At 40.4% G+C, this 18,776-nt stretch overlaps 2 protein-coding genes and 1 long non-coding RNA gene across 6 annotated transcripts; 1 reads left to right on the top strand and 2 right to left on the bottom strand.

Moving 5' to 3' along the window:
• Window positions 1-105: 105 nt before the first annotated feature.
• Window positions 106-4,715, top strand: LOC110986212 (cytochrome P450 2U1-like). Of its 2 annotated transcripts, XR_002599110.2 has the most exons (5): window positions 106-765; window positions 1,976-2,610; window positions 2,891-3,215; window positions 3,597-3,911; window positions 4,585-4,715. XR_002599110.2 is itself a non-coding variant. In XM_022247908.2 (4 exons), the coding sequence occupies exons 1-4, from the start codon at window positions 390-392 to the stop codon at window positions 3,788-3,790; spliced, it is 1,530 nt and encodes a 509-aa protein (XP_022103600.2). In that variant the 5' UTR covers window positions 106-389; the 3' UTR covers window positions 3,791-4,001. The 2 variants fall into 2 exon arrangements, 1 of the variants encoding a protein (XP_022103600.2); XM_022247908.2 differs by lacking the exon at window positions 4,585-4,715 and having other exon boundaries at window positions 3,597-4,001.
• LOC110986214 (uncharacterized) lies at window positions 4,000-13,546 on the bottom strand. Of its 3 annotated transcripts, none has more exons than XR_015424425.1 (5): window positions 8,786-13,546; window positions 7,241-7,361; window positions 6,578-6,637; window positions 5,675-5,777; window positions 4,000-5,065 (listed from the first exon to the last, which is right to left on the bottom strand). It is a non-coding gene; the product is annotated as an uncharacterized LOC110986214 (long non-coding RNA). The 3 variants fall into 3 exon arrangements; XR_015424423.1 differs by having other exon boundaries at window positions 7,241-7,397; XR_015424424.1 differs by having other exon boundaries at window positions 7,241-7,397; window positions 8,693-13,546.
• Window positions 13,547-13,686: 140 nt separating this feature from the next.
• On the bottom strand, window positions 13,687-18,706 carry LOC110986213 (cytochrome P450 2U1-like). Its single transcript, XM_022247910.2, has 4 exons — window positions 18,320-18,706; window positions 16,286-16,449; window positions 15,440-15,767; window positions 13,687-15,236 (listed from the first exon to the last, which is right to left on the bottom strand). Exons 1-4 carry the CDS (start codon window positions 18,657-18,659, stop codon window positions 15,061-15,063), a joined length of 1,008 nt encoding a protein of 335 aa, XP_022103602.2. The 5' UTR covers window positions 18,660-18,706; the 3' UTR covers window positions 13,687-15,060.
• Window positions 18,707-18,776: the final 70 nt, after the last annotated feature.

The following is an 18,776-nucleotide window of genomic DNA, read 5'->3' on the forward strand; positions in this document are numbered from 1 at the left end:
AGAGTATCAATCAGCCTAAATTTCCTAGATGGCCCGACGACAGTGAGGTAGACTACGATGTCTATTCTTGGCCAAAGTTTACTAGAAGCGACTCTGCGCGCTTTATTTGTAATAAAAGCTCTAATATGATACAATATTTCTCACTTCGGCACACCATGCCGCTTTCCAAACGTTGCCATGGGGTTATTTGATGGCATTCTTTTTAAGGCTGTTGTACATACGTCCATTTTGAGGCCGAATGAACCTTTACCTATATAGAATGGTTTAGCATATGAATGACACCTAACACAGAGCAGACACTTCACAACTATATTAGCCCAAGCGTGAAGGCTGTGCATTAACATCATGTCTGGTTCGTACATTCGCCGATCTAGACGCCAGGTACCGAGATGGTAGTATTAAGTGCTGCTGGTATCCCAGTTAAAGATGAACAGACGATTGTTTTTGTGCTCATTACTGCTTTTGTTGCGGCTGTCTGGTTATTTTACCGCGTAGGCCTTCGGCATAGGCCTGGGTCCCAGCTACCAGCGGGGCCATGGTATGTGCCGTTGATCGGCAGTCCCCAACTGTTCACGACCTCATCACACATCGAAGTAACCAAGCTAGGTAAAATCTACGGTAAGGCATTCACTCTGCACATAGGGACGGATCCACTGATAGTTCTCAACGACTACCGCATGATCAAAGAAGCACTCGTGCAACATGCTGATGTCTTCTCAGACCGGTTTACTTTCAAGACAATGGAACGAACAATCAAACTCCAAGGTACGTATAACAACTCATTGCTTGGATCCTGTTCGTTTGACACCGTCCCTTGGGTACAAAAGCGATGACTGGACTGTTCTCAGTGTTGCTATCAACTATTTTCGTCGTGTTTATTTCTACTGTGTAAGAATTGCTTCTCTCTTGCTGGTCTCTACCGTCTCTGTCACGCACGGATTTTGAAAGCATGTCAAGGTGCAAGACATTGGCAATCGTGATTGAGGCAAGAGAAAAAAGCAAATGCTGTACATGTCGTCTTCTGTGTGGCGAAGTTCCAGCATCAAAGGGGGCGCTGTGTCCATGAGTTTCCAAGCTAAGTTAAAAACTTTTCCCCAATTTTGGGACCGCCAAGACCATGCACTGTGACACTCAGTATCGAAACTCCTAAAACTTGAGTGTTCAGACATGTAACTTATATTTGTGGGATAGTGGTCTCACGAAAACAAAACAAATATGCGACATGAATGGGGGATTTTTCAGCCACATTACGAATAAGTGGACATGGCTGAAACAGAAACTTAGTGATTCTTCACTACGAATGAGTTTGGTAGGCTTCATATGGATTTGCCATTTTGGAAAGAGTACTATATGCAGACATAATTTATTATCTCTACAGTGGTAAATCGGTCGTCAGACCGATTTCGTCAGACCGATTAGTGGGAAATATTTAAGCATTTACTTTAAAAAAATCAGACCAGTCTCATCTCATGGCACAGGGTGTCAAATGATGGCCGTGTATGGAGCTCTTTCCGCAATTGTCTCCACTAAAGCTGTTTTAGTGTTGGTAGGAACATGTTTTTTGTGTGCATGTTTGATGAGCAGCAATTATTAGACCATTGCATTTAGAATACCCAAATCTCACATGTTGATTCATCGGCGCCGCAGTTGGAGCAGAAGCGCTCCCTCATCGGCTGTAAAGAGCCATGCTAGTTGGGGAATGTTAATTTTGTTGGTAACGACACCACCGTAACGCACATGCATGGTCGTTTGTGAACCAGCGAAGTCCAGTTCCCAGGAAAGGAGTCTCCGCTACTCGAAAAATTGCGCCCTCTCTTGGTCCCACTCGCGGTGCCCTCATGACACTGCGTCATGCTGGAATGAGATTGCAAGGGGTGGTCAAAACACAAAAGTCTTTTTTCTACTCGTCACACGTGGATTATAGGACTTCAAAATCTTTAAACTCGCAATTTCATATTTGTATTTTTGCCTTTAGGCAGTTTGATATTTGAGAATGGGACAGCCTGGAAGACTAGACGTCATGCTGTACTCTCAGCCCTTCATCGTCGTGGCGTAAGAAGCAATGTAGAACGAAACATCAACGAGGAAACTTGCTTCCTTTGTGAGGAATTCAGTAAGCGAGGCGGCCACCCGTTTGATCCGTCCAAGATCGTTATGAAGTCTGTGTCCAATATTATATGCTCCATCACTTACGGCAAGCGTTTCAGCTACAGTGACCCAGTATTCATGCGTACCTTGTCCAACCTAGACATGGTGCTTCACTGCTCCTTTGTAGGCTCCATCCTACGCACCCTGCCAGTTGTATCACACCTTCCGGGATTCAGCGGCATTCGCAGAGCACTGGGTGAGGTGTTCGACTTTAACCGTGCTATGGTCAGGGAGCATAACGCAAGCTTTAATCCTGACAACCTGAGAGATGTGATAGATACAATGCTGAACGAGAGGCTGAAGGAACGGGAAAGAGGTATCAACAGTGAAGAGTCGATTTTTACTGATGAGCTGATTGCACGGTCCATTTATGATTTATTCGCTGCCGGCACTGACACCAATACAAACACGCTTCTCTGGGCATTGCTTCTGATGACACAGTACCCGGATGTACAAACGAAAGTAAGTTTTGGGCTGTTTTTGCACAATTCTGACAGTGTCGTTTTCAGACAGGGCCCCTCGTCAAGAATAAACTACTCTTGTGCGTCTTGAAGTGTTCAAATAATCACATCTGCATGTAGTTCAGACTATTCACACTTTTCGTTATGATGCATGATACAGATAACGCTGTATATATAAAACATAGATGTAGAAATTGGCAATCTGGCTAGAGCCAAAGGTTCTATAAGAACCGTTGTGGGAGACAGACACGGACTGAAATGGTTACATCATGAAATTGCAGGTTCAGAAAGAGATTGATTCTGTCACTGGGAGTCGAGGTCCTTCTATGAGCGATAGTGCCTCCATGCCGTACACCACAGCAACCATCATGGAGGTTCAGCGGTACAGAGTAGCTGCACCGTTCGTACCCCCACGCTGCACCAATCGTGATGTAGAACTCCAAGGCATGCGGATCCCAAGCGGTACACAGATATGGGTGAATCTTTGGGCGGTGCTGCACGACCCAACACTGTGGAGCCACCCCGAAAGGTTTGACCCGTCACGATTCCTGGCCGATGAGGGACGGCGCGTCATTGTGCCAGAGGCTTTCATACCATTTGGAGCCGGTTGGTTCACTTTTAACGTTCTTCTTTAGCATTTGAAATGATAAGAAATTCGCACTAAAAAGCAGAGATGAATATAGTTGAAAGCCATAGGTTACAGTGTTAATGTAGGGCCTACATGCAGAACAGGCCGTAGAGTCTCTCGATCTTCAATTCAAAGGATGACTTGTCCGACTATAAATTAGGTACCTTTCGAAACTTAACATGAAAAGCCCGAAAGAATCATCAAATTAGTTCACGATGGACACGACACTGATGCATTGTATTCAAATCCAGGATTAGGCAGTAATCCAATCGTGAGCCGCAAGCACAATTACTTTATTACGTCAATTCATTACAATGACTCCCTACGTTTGTGCTCTCGTTTTATTTTCTCCTATATAGGGCGTCGGGTCTGCCTTGGGAAAGATCTGTCAATTGCAACGAACTTCTTGTGCTTCACAAAACTGATGCAGACGTTTTCTGTTTCTTGGCCAACGGACGGCGGTGAGGCCGACCTCAGTGGAAATCTTGGCCTTACACTGGCACCAAAAAAGTACAAAATATGCGTCCGGTATCGAGAAAACGAAGTTAACTGAGGTCTGGTCGGTATTGCCAAGGTCTTGAGGGTATGAATAGGAATGAGACATTAATCACGCCACCAGAAGGCACTCTTCTTATCGTTGAGTGGATTTTAATGGAAACTTTCGCTATCTGGAAGTAAGTTTCATCAACTTAATGGATAAATCCCAAAAGTAATAAAAAGATCAGATGATAAAATAAAAAAGATCAGATGATAACTTCCATAAATATTGTCTTGTTTTATTTTCTTTCCTTTCTGTAAAGTATGCATAATTATTGAATATTAACATACCTCCACACATATCAAGATTATTATACTACAGAGACACTGCAGGAAAATTGTACAAGTCTCTGAAAAGATACCTCACGTAGAAAACTTATCGAGAACAAATACGCGTGTTTCAAAGACCACTTCACCCTTGCTGGAAACAAAGTAACTAATAAACTACAAATATATTTGCCTTTTTGCATGCACGGTTTGGAGTTTAATTGGCTTATAATTTATCAATTTTATTATTACCAAATGAAATTATTATTTTACTGGGAAAATAAAAAAGAATTGCTTCATAATGATGTTACACAATGATGAATGTCACCGTTACAGAAACAATATTTTCAGGAAACGATAGATAAACATTTCATCCATTGCCAAATGAAAGTATTCCTTCCATTGCACAAATGCATTACTTTTTATACAGCACCAGGATAAATATTGAAAAATCCCTGCATCACTCGAAGAAATATCCGCCTGAAGAAATGTTTACGTCGGCCAAGAGTTACGAAATTTCTTTTGGAATTTTTTATTCCATAGAGCCATGGGAGAAATAATTTCGTGGCACATGACTGACGACCCACCAATCAGATGACAGGGATTTATTCAAGTATCGTATAAACTCTGCTCCTTTTAATAAATATGGATTTATAAACAGACAATATTCACTGCATCTAAATATTAATTTGTCCCACGCTTTGTACAATTCACAGCATTGTGAATGTGTATTTCCCGTGTTTTTAGGATTTTACATCGATTGCTGACGCACATTGTACGTCACAGTTAGCAGTCGTTTCTATCCTTATTAAGGCCTAAAACCCAAGCAGAACAACCCTGAAGAAGGAGAACGAAGGTTCAAAAGCTTAGATATCACTCGGGGGCGTAATCGGGTGTTATTGCTTCGTTCTACTTCCACGTGAAATAGTCTGAATCTTCCTAGGCCTGCAGATGAGTGCGTGTGTAATCTGATGCTTGCTCAGTGCAGAGCTTTTACTGGTTGAGGAAAACAGTTCTTGTTTGTCTGTAAACAAATATATTTAAATCTCTATTATCGTTAAACAACATATAGTTTTAATTTATTTATAAGTTTTATCAATAGTGAGGTTTGAGAGCACCCCAAACACCCTTGTGAATACACTTGGCATTCTACAATACTGCAGAAACACCGGTGTTACTAGAGGACCAGGCGTGTAGGGGTTTGAAGCCCACCTATGATTATCCCTGATCTAACTCCAATAAAGAAATCAAAGAAGAAAAACGAAAACGTAGGCTATGTGGCTATGCATAAATCTATACATAAATGATAAACTATATATTAACGCCTTGATTGTTTTAAAGATTCAAACATTCCCCTTTTCAAAATTATTTTGTTAGTCACTGTTTATACACAAACGAATGAAATTAAAATAAAAAAAGAATGAAAGTATTTTTTGATGAAGTAAATTTTAACGTCAATTCGGGACAAAAACATTAAGCCTACTTGATATGAATTAGCTATATTACGAGACAATTACATTTTAGAAAGAGAAGCAAGAGATAAAAGGCAATTGCATAAACTTCCTAAAAAGAGCAGGAATTCGGCTGAAACCAAATTAAAGAAATATAAGCGGTGTAAAAAAAGCTGACTTACCTGAAGAATTGCCCATGTACTTATAAGTTGTGTTGTTTTCAGTATGGACAACACGTGCCTTTTTTGCAGATCGAGCAGTACATCTGTGGGCAACATCTTGGCACTAAGGAGCAGAAAATAAATCACTTGTATTTTAATATGACTTTCACGGACGTCACATAAAAAATCTAGACTCGCAGTGCCTTTGTACCATACCTAATGAAGCCACCGACGACCATTTTACAACGAATGCAAAGGCGATGGTTGGCTTGCTAGACTGATTTTCATTTTTGTAACAACGAATTTCATTAACAACGGCGAGAAAGCTTTTATTTTACCGGCACGGTAAAATGGCCGCCCGGTAGCTTCAATGACCTCTGCGACTGCATATAGGCCTAAGGATTACGGTTCTACATCCTTTATATGAAAACTGTCATCACTGAACATTTTATTTACAAGTGGAAGTGGTGCCGCACCGCAAACTATGAGGTTGTGAATAAATATGTGCCATCAATGGATCCACACATACCACGGTATTTGAACAGTGTTTCCAAAATGAGTACATGAACATTCCTTAGCACGACCAGTCCCGTGACTTGGAAACGGCAGCTTTCAGCATTTATTTGGTAAGAACACAAAAACCAAGGAACAGGTAGTTTTAGTTAACACTAAGTCTTGAGTGGGGGATTTCTTCTGTTTCATCAGTTTTATTCAGAACGCCTAACCAGAAATACTTGCAAGAGATTATTGTCAGTGCCTAATCAATGATCATGTTGAAAACAGTTTCTTGAACTGCGGCGCACGAACTTGACATTCGATAAATAACAGAGATATCTCTCTCTTTAAAATGAAAATCTGTGCTAGAAGCAGAGATAATTAATGTTAAGTTTGAATGCAAAAATGAACAGCAGAGGCAAAGTTTACCTTTCGGCGCTCCGCGTGCTTCACGAAGTAAATACTGTTGGGCGTTTGCGTCGATAAATCCTGCGGGTAAAGAAGACGGAAGTTGGGTATGAGATGGATGCGACTTTATATGCAGGCGTAACCAAACTGACGGAATGAAATCGTTTGAAGCAAACAGGTCAGAATTATTTCTGATGTGGTTAATCGACCAAATACGGAAGTACAAAAAGGACATAACCATTTTAAGTATTCAAGAGGGGTATCTCAACTCGGTGAGTTACCACAGGTCTCTCTCCGCGGCGGCGAGATAACTCGCCACCGCGTGATAGCATTTTGAAAAAAAATTTGGGGTTGCAGCCCTACTTTCCAATCTTTCGACGGCAGGATGGTCGTGTAGCTATAATTTTAAGCTTTACAAAACTTCGAAAAAGTGGAATGTGTGTGGTGTTTCCGAAGATCATAAAGTCCATCTCCTCCGTATCAATTTCTCCAGTGATTTTTACAATTTCGAAGACACTGATTTCTTCCGATGTTCTGTAACTACGAAGAAAAGATCTGCGCGCGTTGTAGAATCATACAGTTGGAAAGTGAAGATTTTTTTTCCCTTTTTTCCTTAGATTGTTCATACTCTTTGTATCCATAATTCTTAATAAGACGGCCAAGAAATATGTCACTCGTACCTACCTCGTAGTCTACCTCGTAGACTAGCTGCTTCGCTGTTCATTATAGTACCAGCAATCAAACCCATAACCAGGACAAAATTGACCAGTAACAGCTTCATTGTGTCGCAGGAATTTCAATCACTCTTGGTCAAAAATAAATACAGTAGATATTTCCAGATCTATCAAAAGTAAAATCAAAATAAATTTTTTTTGGTTTCCAAATTCGAAAAATAGTCGTGTAGCAAGCATATACAGTGACTGTGTAGGCTGAATCTGGCTCAGTATAGTGGTACACCAAGGATTCGTCGTGGGGGGTCCCCCGAGGCCCCCCGGGTGCTCCACTGGCTCAGTGATGAAATGACTGACAAAAGAGAAGGATTTTTCAAGGGTTGTATGAAAAACACGCATTGCACATACTGCAGCCGTTTAAAGTTTTTAATCAGTGACGTGTATTATGTATCATGTCTATTTTTTTAACTTATACAAGCGAGCATCGAAAGAGTCATGGTTAAAAGTTGCAAAGCCATTTCAACTACAGAAAAATAAACCAACAGCCTCTTTTTGGATGTTCGGGTTCCATGCAAAAAGTTTCATATTTATCCAATTAGTGGCTGGATTCACTTCGTCACGTTCCACGGTAAGACTTTCCACCAGTAGAGTTCTCCTGTACATTTTCTTCGTGTAACGTGATATAAATCAGCACTCAAGGGGTCGGGTGAACATAGAGAGATCTGCGCGTGCGTTATAGCACGAAAGCGAACACAAGCACGAATTTGCGAGGCCAGATCAAACATTCGCGCTGCAAATTCTCAAGAGTTGAGCACATTTCAACTCGAGCGGATGTTTCCTGCAAATCTTTCGTGACATCAAATGCGCTTTGCTTTCACATTCGCTTGTAGTATGAACCGGCGTTAAGCCCGACTACCGGTCCGTTATTCGTAAACAGAGAGCGTCTCCTATTTTCATACAATTTAACTTTTTTGTCTTTTAATGAACGCCAAATGAAAGAATGTCTGAGGATATCTTGTTTCTAATGTCGCCGGACGTAATATTCACAAAACAATACTTGCTTTCCAATCCAAAGGAATACCAACTTCTTGAACTCGTTCTAGATGAATTTGTCTCTGTAGAAGTGCTACTTCTCGGGGTAGCATGTGCATCAACTATTTTGACCAATCCCCGATTTCTGCTCAACAGTTAGCTTAATTTTGAGCTTAAACTATTAGCAAGCTGTAAGTTGACAGAGTATGCCACACTGTCGGTGTCGTGGACGGCAGTGACACGATATTAAGTCAAGCGTCGTGGGCAACTTGCCACGCTATTGCCGGGCATTTACCACATTCATTACAATTGAGATTGGCACGGTATATAGTAGCGCGGTGTATAGCTAGGCCAGTAAGCGCACAACTTGGTGAATTGTATTGTGACAAACGTCAAATAAAAAGAAATCCAGGACAAAACTTTTTAAACTTACCCAACGTTATTGCAACTGGCAAAATAATTAACCGTAAACAAATGTATAAGCTTATATACGGATAATGCATCTAGCTGTTCACGATTTACTCACTTCTCGTCAGGGCAATGTTGTTTTGGCTGTACTGGGCTTCAGTATCTGGTCGGTAACAGTGACAATGAACCGTTCAAAAGTAGTAGGCCTATGCTACTTTTATACTTTACAAAACCGCAGGTGATATACAAACCGAAAGTCCATTACGATTACTACCGGATGCAACTTGCTGACAGACGGAATTCGCGTTTGTACAGATATCGCTAAGCCCTAAAACCCATCTACTCGGGTGCGTGTCCTTCACACATCCCATCGCAGTGTCAATTTCCATGATGAAATTCAAGTCCCTCTCTTTTATCTGGAAAAGTGATCTTTTTCATTTAGTGTGTCCTACTTTCCCTGTCATTAAAGTTTACAACTGGGACCTACAACTTCGACCCAGGCGTAAGTTTTTCAAAGTATTTCAAATACAACGAATTTCAATGTATTCCAACAAACTAAGTTGGATACAAATGATATTTGATAAATGAAATGAAGTTGCGAGAAAGGCTTAAGTTACACGGTGTTCACGGGTGAGATCCCAGCGCAAGTGAAGTTCAGGCGCTACGTCCCTGGGCGCAAAATGGCACATACAGAGTATGTAAATTGGTACCAAATTACCAGAACTGAAAGTACCCATATCAGCCACGCATATTTGGGGGCTGGGGTCACAAAAAGGAAATTGAAATATAGAACAAAAGAGAGAGAGAGAGGAGGAGATGACCCTGACCGCCGTCAAAAATGAGATTACTGACACGGAGGAAGTAGGCCTACTTAAACGAGTCCATAGCATTTTAAAGGCGTGGAATGGGCGAGATTCGCTAATTCAAGTAATTTTTAACTTGTACCAAACTTTCTTGCCAGAAATTCCAAGGATTGTTTTTTCCTACTTTATTATGGCCCTCCAGTATTCATGTTTCCAAAAGGTTGTAAACAACCATTTGTTACCCTTGAACATTATGAGCCAAGCTGGGAAACTAAAGTAAAAAAAAAAGTTAATATTGCACACGGTGAGCGATGTACGCAGAAATATTGAGTTCCGGTAATCTCTCACCTACTTACAGGTCATGTGGTGCATGGCTGACATTGCTTTTTTACTAAGGAAAGGAACAAATATGACAAGATAACGAAGCAACAATTTACTAAAGATTCACACCCGCTTGGAACTGAGTCATTGCTAGCCTGTAGTTCTGTCGGTCAAATGACTAACAGTTTTTGTGGTCGTGATGTCAGAACCCAGTATGCAACATATATTATAATAAGATGCTTTCACTTTGAATGGATTGGATTTTAGTGACTTTTTTCCATTTTGAGCTTTGAGTATCAGCTTGTCAAGAACGATACATTAGTTCATTTCTATTAGGAAAATAAATCAAATGTACATTAATATTATTGTTTCCGAATACCGTTTTCCAGCACGGGATTACATTGGAATAAAGTACCGGTAATTCAAGAATCTATCTGGAAGAAATAAAGGCAAGCTTGTCACCTCTGATGATGGAAATTAACGTGTGTCTTCTTTGAGGCTTTTGAGGAGGGGAACAACGATTTCAAACTGCTCTTGTCAATTGAAAACGACAAGTTTGATTTGTCATTATAAATACATCAAGTTGATGATTAGTGTAGCCCCATTATTAAGCTGCAATTTCCCAGCATAGCCGAGCCAGTCATTATTTTTATGTAGCTGTATCTCTCCTTATGTTTGATCTCATGAAGTCGCGTAAAGCGTCAGAGAAGATCTGTGAAAATTAAACTCTTCATTTCAAAATGCTGTTATACCTCAGTTACGTGGTTTGCACTAAGAAGGCACAGAAATGTTTCTGCAGGCCCGTACTGAACTTCAATGACACGAATAGGTGTGTGCTAAGAATGTTTCGAATAAGGTTAAACGTGTGGATTAAAGAACTGAAGGGTTGTTGTATACAAATCATTGAAAGTAGAACACGCATTGTCTATTTTAAAAGCTCCCTGCAGGTGCTCTTAAGAAACTCATTCACTGAAAGTGCATCATGACTGAGCCTTTCGGTGGCTGTTGGGTTGTAACACTCTTCCATTACCAGCGCATCGCGGGCAGTCACTATACGAGCAATGAGATCTGCATTTTTTGCTGGGTGGGGGATCTGCAAAAGCACTGCAAAAAGATACACGGAGTGAACAGATCTCAGAGACAAGTTTTGGAGTGACAAATTAGGAAAAGATAACGAAGGGATCAAAACATGATACGATATTATAAGATCAAGAGAAGGTATTGAGAGAATCAAAACTGACTAGCTACAGTATCAAAAGAAGACCCTGACATGATAGAAATGACAATCACAAGATTAAGTTGAGAAATCGACAAGATTGATACAAGTTTGTGACAACATCAACAACATAAGAACCTATTCGCACGTGAATTTTTATCATTAGAGACACTCGAGCAAAGAAAGTTTCAACACGCATTGATGAGCTTTAGCTATAAATGCTTCATTAGTAGACGTCTGCTTGTAATCATCTGCAAGCGAGCGCCTAACACGTAAACATTTTTGAGAGCTGCTCTCCGTCGCGTTTTAATAAGCAATGGACGGCACTCAGACAAAATGCTCCCAAAGAAAAATTGCCCCCCCCCAAAAAAAAAAAATCACAGGGCTTACTAGAGTCAACTGCTGAAGCGATTTGGGACACACTACGTTTGAAATACCCAACCTCTGAATCCTTTGAAATAATTTTTAGACTGTAGAGTAGACTACATAAGTTTGAGACTATAGGCCTAAAGTCCTTGTACGTCATTATCTCTCTGTTAGGACCGTACCCTGGAACAAAATACATGTATCAGATAAGCTTATCGCACTTCATGCGTATCTAAAGTCAAATTTGTCGTCATTTTTGTCTGATGGATGATGTGTCTGAAAGCATATTGCATTTCTATTTTGGAGCAAAAAACATACGTACGTAGAAATTCTATATTGAACAGCTCGACCTACTTTGGACGAACTCCTCGAGCTAAGTGAAAGCATTTTCCATAATGACGACTTGAAGACTTGCCCTCAAGGTCACCCATCAGCAACTCATTGACATGGACATCCAGCACAGGTATTCCTAAACAGTGACAAAGACTTGAACATCTTTTCCGGCACCTCACCAAACACCTATACGCCTTTCATATTACACCATGCTTCAATGTAAAACTGAAATCTCCACCGCTCTGTGTAACTCAGCGAACTTATCTCATTTTCGATAGTTTCTGTGCACGGGAGTGAAATAGAATTTCTCCGGCCTTATTGTATCACGCAGGCAGAGCAGACCCCCAGCTAACCACAGCAGGATTTATGCCCCCTTTACAAGTATTGGAGTATTGGATCATTTCAATTTTGTCTTTTTAAAGAAGCATTTAGGACGGAATGAGAAGAGTAAAGCAAAGATGAAATTATTGGATATAGATTAGTATTTTTCAGCCAATGTCATTTCTAAAATCGTTCATTTTAGTGTTAGGCCATTCAATATTTGTTTTCAATTGAATGCTCCTTTATATGCCGCACAACAGGATCAAAAGTTGCCATTCGATTTCGGTTTTTGAGTAGGCATTTATAAAATAAGCTGAATCAAATTTAAATAGCCCTAAAAGATTAAAAAGCTTTTACGCTTTGATGAATCTTAATTTGACAGTACCAATTCGTCAATGTCAGTAGAAATTTAACTTACGACAGGTGGAAATGGACATTAATTGGAATGCTAAATAAAACGCACATTTTTTTCTTTCCACACCCAGGGCCTTTTATTCAAGTTTCTTTTGTGTATTTCATTGGATTAAAAAAATAAGAGAAGTCAATACACAGTCAAATTCACATTAGACATTAATCAATTACACAGCAAAGAAAAAAGACGCCATTTAATACTGAGTTTAGCAGAATTTCCGCTAGAGGTAAAAGTAAATCTTTCTAAAGCATAATGTCTTTTTAAATCGTCTTTAAACAATAAAAGTAAACAGTAAAAGTATAAAAGAGATGCATCAAGGTTTCACTTTCAGCTTGACCAAAAAACAAAAGTCATTATCTCGTTTACGAATTAAAAAAAATAAATCAGCCAAGACTCTGTAAGTTTATATTGTAACCACCGCAAGTATCACATATTAACTGAAAGAGCCAACTGCATAACTTCAACCATTCAGTGAGAGGAAGATTACAAGCCAGCTTCCTTTCTCATCTATCAATAAACCTATGAACAACCTAGCAGAGGTAGGAATATGATATAATGCAGACAAGTAGAGCCCTTTTTATCCAGCATAGGGTACTGCAAATTAAAAGGAATATATAGGGGAAACGTATATGTTAAGTCGTTACAATGTGCTACGAAGAGACTTTCTAAAAGTAACTCTGCCGTATTCCAAGAAATTAGTCCTGATGTCAAATTTTAGCATAAAGTCATCTCGGTTTAAAACGTAACCTTCCCTATCGAGCAGGTCACTTACGAATTTTTTTAGCCCAGTGTTTATTAAAAATACATTTATTGCCAATTGTAATTCCATGGTTGTACCACAAAACGTTTTCAAGCGCATTCTGCCATTACGAAGGGACACTTAACAAATGACCCAAGGCTTTCAAAAGTCAATCCAAAACTGATTTGGATACTTTACATGCTGAAGAAAATAAGTGATGCTAAAATGTCCACCTTCAATAAACAGCACATTCGGAATATCACTAATCCTGCAAAACAAAAAAACCAGCTAGAAATGATGCTATTAAGGAGTCTACGCATGCCACGTACACTTACGAGCTTCAATGTATAAACATAAACCAACCACCCGGACACCGTCATGTTTATAATCTTGAATCATATCTGATTCCTAGCAACTCTATCCACCCCTCCAAATAAGTTAATAAGTTTATTTTCTGATTTCTAAGCAACTCTGTCCACCCCTCCAGACAAGTTTATACAGCATAGCATTTAAATTCTTAATAATGTCTGGGTGGATCTGCAAGAGACAACGCCTAATAAAGTAAATTTGGATAAGATAAGTGATTTAACAATTATGACTGGACCAAGAACCGTTAAATTTCTCTCAGACCAATGACAAATTTAAGTAGCAATGGCTTCAAACACTGTTATAATCCATGATCGTCATGTAAGTTAATGATATTGACAGTAAAATCAATACTCAGGGCTCTAAAACTACCCTCAGGTCGAACCCAATGAACATTGATATACCCACAGAGGTGTTTCTGATGTCCCTTTTACCACCAATCCACACAGAATTATTTTGTTCAATGTTCACTCTGAGGCCAGAAATGATGCATGCCGAAATCACCCAAAATCTTAAAAGCTTTCTCTCGAAGGACTGCTCTGTGCCATTTAAGAAGAACACTGTATCATCGGTGTTCTGAGAAAGCCTGTCCTCTTCATCCTCGACTGAAACGCCCTTAAGAATGTTGTCATTACGAACGAACATACCTATAATTTCAAACGAAACAAGTAAGGGCTTAAACCGCCCCCTTGACCCTGCTGTATCTTAAACGATTCTGTTTACTAACACCAAGGCGGTTGCACCCCACTGTCAAGAACTTGAATCTATTCCAGAATAGAAGGTCCAAAATTAAAGAGATCCAAGACTTCACTAATAAATGTGTGAAGCTTACTAAGACGCCTTCTCCAATTCAATGAACAAAAGACACCACGAATATTATTGTTGTCCGTATAATTAAGCAAATCATATATCAAGCGAATATTCTCCCCGATAAAGCGTCCCTGCAAAAAAAACTTGATTTTCATGGATAATTGGGGAGACGCAGTTTTTTTTTTTAGTTTCTCTAACGAAATTGGTCTCCAGTTCTTTAATAACTGACGGGGTTTATCCCCTTTTGGAAGTAAGGTAATAACACCGAGCTGTTGGTAATTAAGAGACTACCAGTATCGTACCCGAAATTCACAGACCGTAGAAGAAACCATAAGTCAGAGATAAAATGTATAACATTCAAACGTGAAACCATCATAACCATTTTTTTATATTCTTCAAAACTTTTTTAAACTTCTTCATGACTCAGTGAGCCGCTTATTTTTTCCCTAACCAAATTTGAAAGAACTGAAGCAGGGGTTGCATTGTTAAAAACAGACCGAAGACAAATGGTTGGAGTTTCTTCTGAATTTCTTGTAGAAAGGGCCTCCACAATAATTTCTCCAGAAGTCTTTAAACGAATACCGTCTCCCTTTGTAATTTCTGCTAATAATTAACAGCAATACGCTGATCCCCATGCCTGTTTCTGCACTGGACCCAACATCCAGACTTCTGTAAATAATACGAACTCTCTCCCAAAAAACCGTTATCATCGTCTCACAACGACAGTCTCATAAGAACGCGGAATAAACGTTATACCGATTCTGCCGCTCAAATCTAGAGGGGTTGTGCTATTACGGATGAAAGTGAACCTTTGCATGAAGTTGGTACAGAAAAGGAACAGTTCCATCTTGGCCAGAGTTTCACCCAAACACGCCCGGCGACCTACAGGGAACAAAGAATTGGGATTTGGATATAACACAAGATTTTCTGTTCACCGTATTAATTGGCATATTTCAAGTTTTAATGAGCAGACTTGTGTGTACATCATTTATTGTAATTATCTACAAGTACTGTTATTAGTTTGTTTGCCCGCAATTGCAATAAGTGCGTTTTACAAGTCTTTGACGATATGATGTTTGATTTACCTGCTCCAAACGGTATGTAGGCCTCTGGAACGATGACATGTTCACCATCATCGGAGAGAAATCTAGAAGGGTCAAAGCATTCTGGGTTAGACCAATGGGACGGGTCATTCAGAGCTCCCCAAAGATTCACCCATACCTGGGTCCCCTTGGGGATCGAATAGCCCATAATTTCAACATCTCTCGGGACAGCCCGAGGAGGCACGTAGGGGGCTACACTGCGGAAACGCTGAACCTCCATGAGGGTTGCCTCTGTATACGGCATTTGTGCACGATCTGTGAGCGACGGTGGGCGACTCTGACCGATGACGTTGTCGACTTCACTTTGCACCTATACAGTTACAAATAAAACAGGGTGTTCATCACAACGATCATGTCTCTCGTAGAAAAAAAGGGGAATCTCAGTGGCCAAAGGAATTCACTCAGGATATAGGCCTACAAAAGGTTGGATTCATTTTGAAATGAAAACAAAGTTCAAACAGTCACCTAAACTCTAAACGTCCGGGTCAAGTTGACCCAGAATTGGGTCCTATTCGGTATGACCCTTTTCTAGGTCAATCTGACCCGGACATTTTTAGAGTGTACGTGACGAGTTAGAAACTTGTTAAACACCATGAATGAAGAAAAACGTCTACCTTAATGCATGCATGTTGATTTAATGATTTACAAAGGAATAACACAAATTGCCCATTTCCCTTTTTTGCTTCGTATTCGTGGGGGCTATAAGTGCTAATTTGGAACCACTTCTTTAGTCCTTGACACTAAGGAAACGGAAAGCCCTTTCTTTCGATTCCAATTTGAAATGGGTACAGCACAATTACCGTAGGGCGAGAGTACACTACGACTTGCCTTCGTTTGGACATCCGGGTACTCCATCATGAGAAGAATGAGCCACAGGATTGTGTAAGTTGTGGTATCAGTCCCAGCAGCAAACATGTCGTGGATCGCTCTCCAAATCAAATCCTCACGAAAAACCTCTTTCAGTTTGTCACCTTCCTCTTGGTGCTTGTCCCCTTCGAGAATAAATGCATCAATCATGTCTCGAATGTTATCAGGGTCAAAGGTTGCTCGATGTGCCTGCACCATTTCCTCATTGAACTTTGTCAAGGCTTTATAAGCATATTTAAGTTTATTCAATGGGGGAAGTGAATTTAAGAAGGGCATCCCAAAAAGAATCGTTTTCACCGCGGATGCCCTGAAAATTGTATCCAGATTTACCAAAAGAGTCCTAAAAACCGGATCGTTGTAATCGTATCGCTGTCCGTAGCTTATGGTGCACACAATGTTGGAGACGGCACTTTTGACGATATGTATTGGATCAAACGGTGTTCCACAGTTTCGGTCGGTGGCGTCGCAAAGATATCTGGCTTCCTCGTTAACACGGTTCTCCAAACTGCGCGTGCCTACGCCGAATGATCGCAAAGCAGTCATTGCAACACGCCGACGGGCCGACCACTGAATGCCATTCGAAAGCAAAACGCTACCTGCAAGACAGAGTAAAAAGATCAGTCATAATAATCATTACAAAATCACGGATAAACAAAATAGTCTAGGCATACCTCTCATTGTTTCCTTAGAAATAAAATGGGGGAAACCTATAGGAAATGTTTTTTAAAAAAGAGAAGTATATGCACACAATTAGAAGGGCAAATGGCTCAGTTCAAGACAAACCGTCAAAGAACTATGACAAACTTTTCAATAAATACATCTTACCGTATAAAGTCTGAAGCTGTCGCAAGCTGTGATTTTATTGGGCACGGTGATAAAGTCACCGAGAACGCAAATGGCACACAGTTATCCTCAATGTCTCGTGTGTCATTAAAGTCTCCTGCAGTGCCACATATAAATCCAAATGAAACAAAGGCAGACTTTTTGTTCAAGCGAGCCATCACTGTGCAGGCCTTCATAAGAAATTCTGTCAAATATTATCCGGGATGAATCACCGTAGCTATCAAGGTACGGGGATCAGGAGAATACGAGAACTTTGGGTGTTGCAATCTCCATACTCAGTTGATTATCAACAGTTGACAATTTTCAACAGTGTTTCATTAATGTTGACTTGTAATGTGCAATGGCACTTGTAACCAGAGAAGAGATGATCCGTCACGTCAAGTTCAGATGAAAGGTCATTGACTCCATGCTTCCATACAAGAAATTATCCCAGAAAACAATACACTATGGGCTGTATTGAAGACATTGATGTGATTTGAAAATATGTTATTTGTCCAAATGTGTGTTGCACCTGTAGGATACCATATGTCACTGGTAGGATACGGTAAGGGCAAGGTAGCAATGACAGCAGTTTGTTACCTGATTTACAGATAAGCATAAATCGAATGAAAATACAGCCGGTGTGGAACCTTAATTATAGGCATACATGACAAAATTTGGATTGATGTTTGCGCAATATTTATCTTCTCCCTCATAACTGAGACTGCCCTTGATGTGAGTCAGTTACGTATTTGCTTAGGCTGCTTTCTGTGCGGGGCGTGAGCTTCTGCTAAGCCGGCATCACTGCTTAGCTTCTGGGGGGGGGTCCCCATACACAGCTATTCGTCGGGGACGGGCCATTTGGTCGTCCCTCCACGTTCTTCGGTGGTACAAAAAAATCTTATGTTTTAAACTGTCGCAAAGCATAAAATTTCCAAAACAGTATATTAATATGCATCAATCGATTTTCGATTTATCCAATTTTAGCCACAAGAGGCTTGTGCGCCAGCAGTCGTAGCTCGACGCTATGTGTTGTGTTGAATTATTATTCTTAAGCTGCAGTCGCAAAGACTGAAAAGACTGCAAAGACTGCAGTGAAAAGACTGAAAAGTGGAAATTGAGGTAGAAAGGTGAATTGGCAGGGTGCTTTAAAATGAACGTGGGTTTCTTCACCTTCAAGTCGCAGTTCTTTCGATGAGAAGGGAAACGTGAACCTGTCACTGAAATCTACAGCTTGTCTGACTAAGGCGGCTTTGATGGCCGAGTAGCTACTCAGAACCACCAGTGGACTGGTGGTCATGTGCAGCGTGTATATACCGCCATATTTTTGTCCTGTCTTGGTGAGCTGTAGATGCATGGAAGAGCTGTACAGCTGTGGACTGCCCAGGAGTGGGATGTACCACGGAGTTGGAGGTAATCTACGATAAAAGGCTCGCCAGCGTAGAAACCATATGGACACCAGAAACGAACAGGCAAATACCAACAACATTTGTGCATTCGTGAGCAGTTCCATCGTGCTTCTTGATGTCACAGCAGTCTGAATGATTCCACAGCTTGCCGAAATCGATACTACGAAAATCGGTAGTATAATCGATGTAAGCGAGTCGCGTGAGTGAGTTTAAAATTCACC

The sequence above is a fragment of the Acanthaster planci genome, linkage group LG02, assembly GCF_054643075.1.
Source record: "Acanthaster planci isolate LZ-2023a linkage group LG02, COTS_SCS, whole genome shotgun sequence".
NCBI classification, from domain to species: domain Eukaryota; kingdom Metazoa; phylum Echinodermata; class Asteroidea; order Valvatida; family Acanthasteridae; genus Acanthaster; species Acanthaster planci.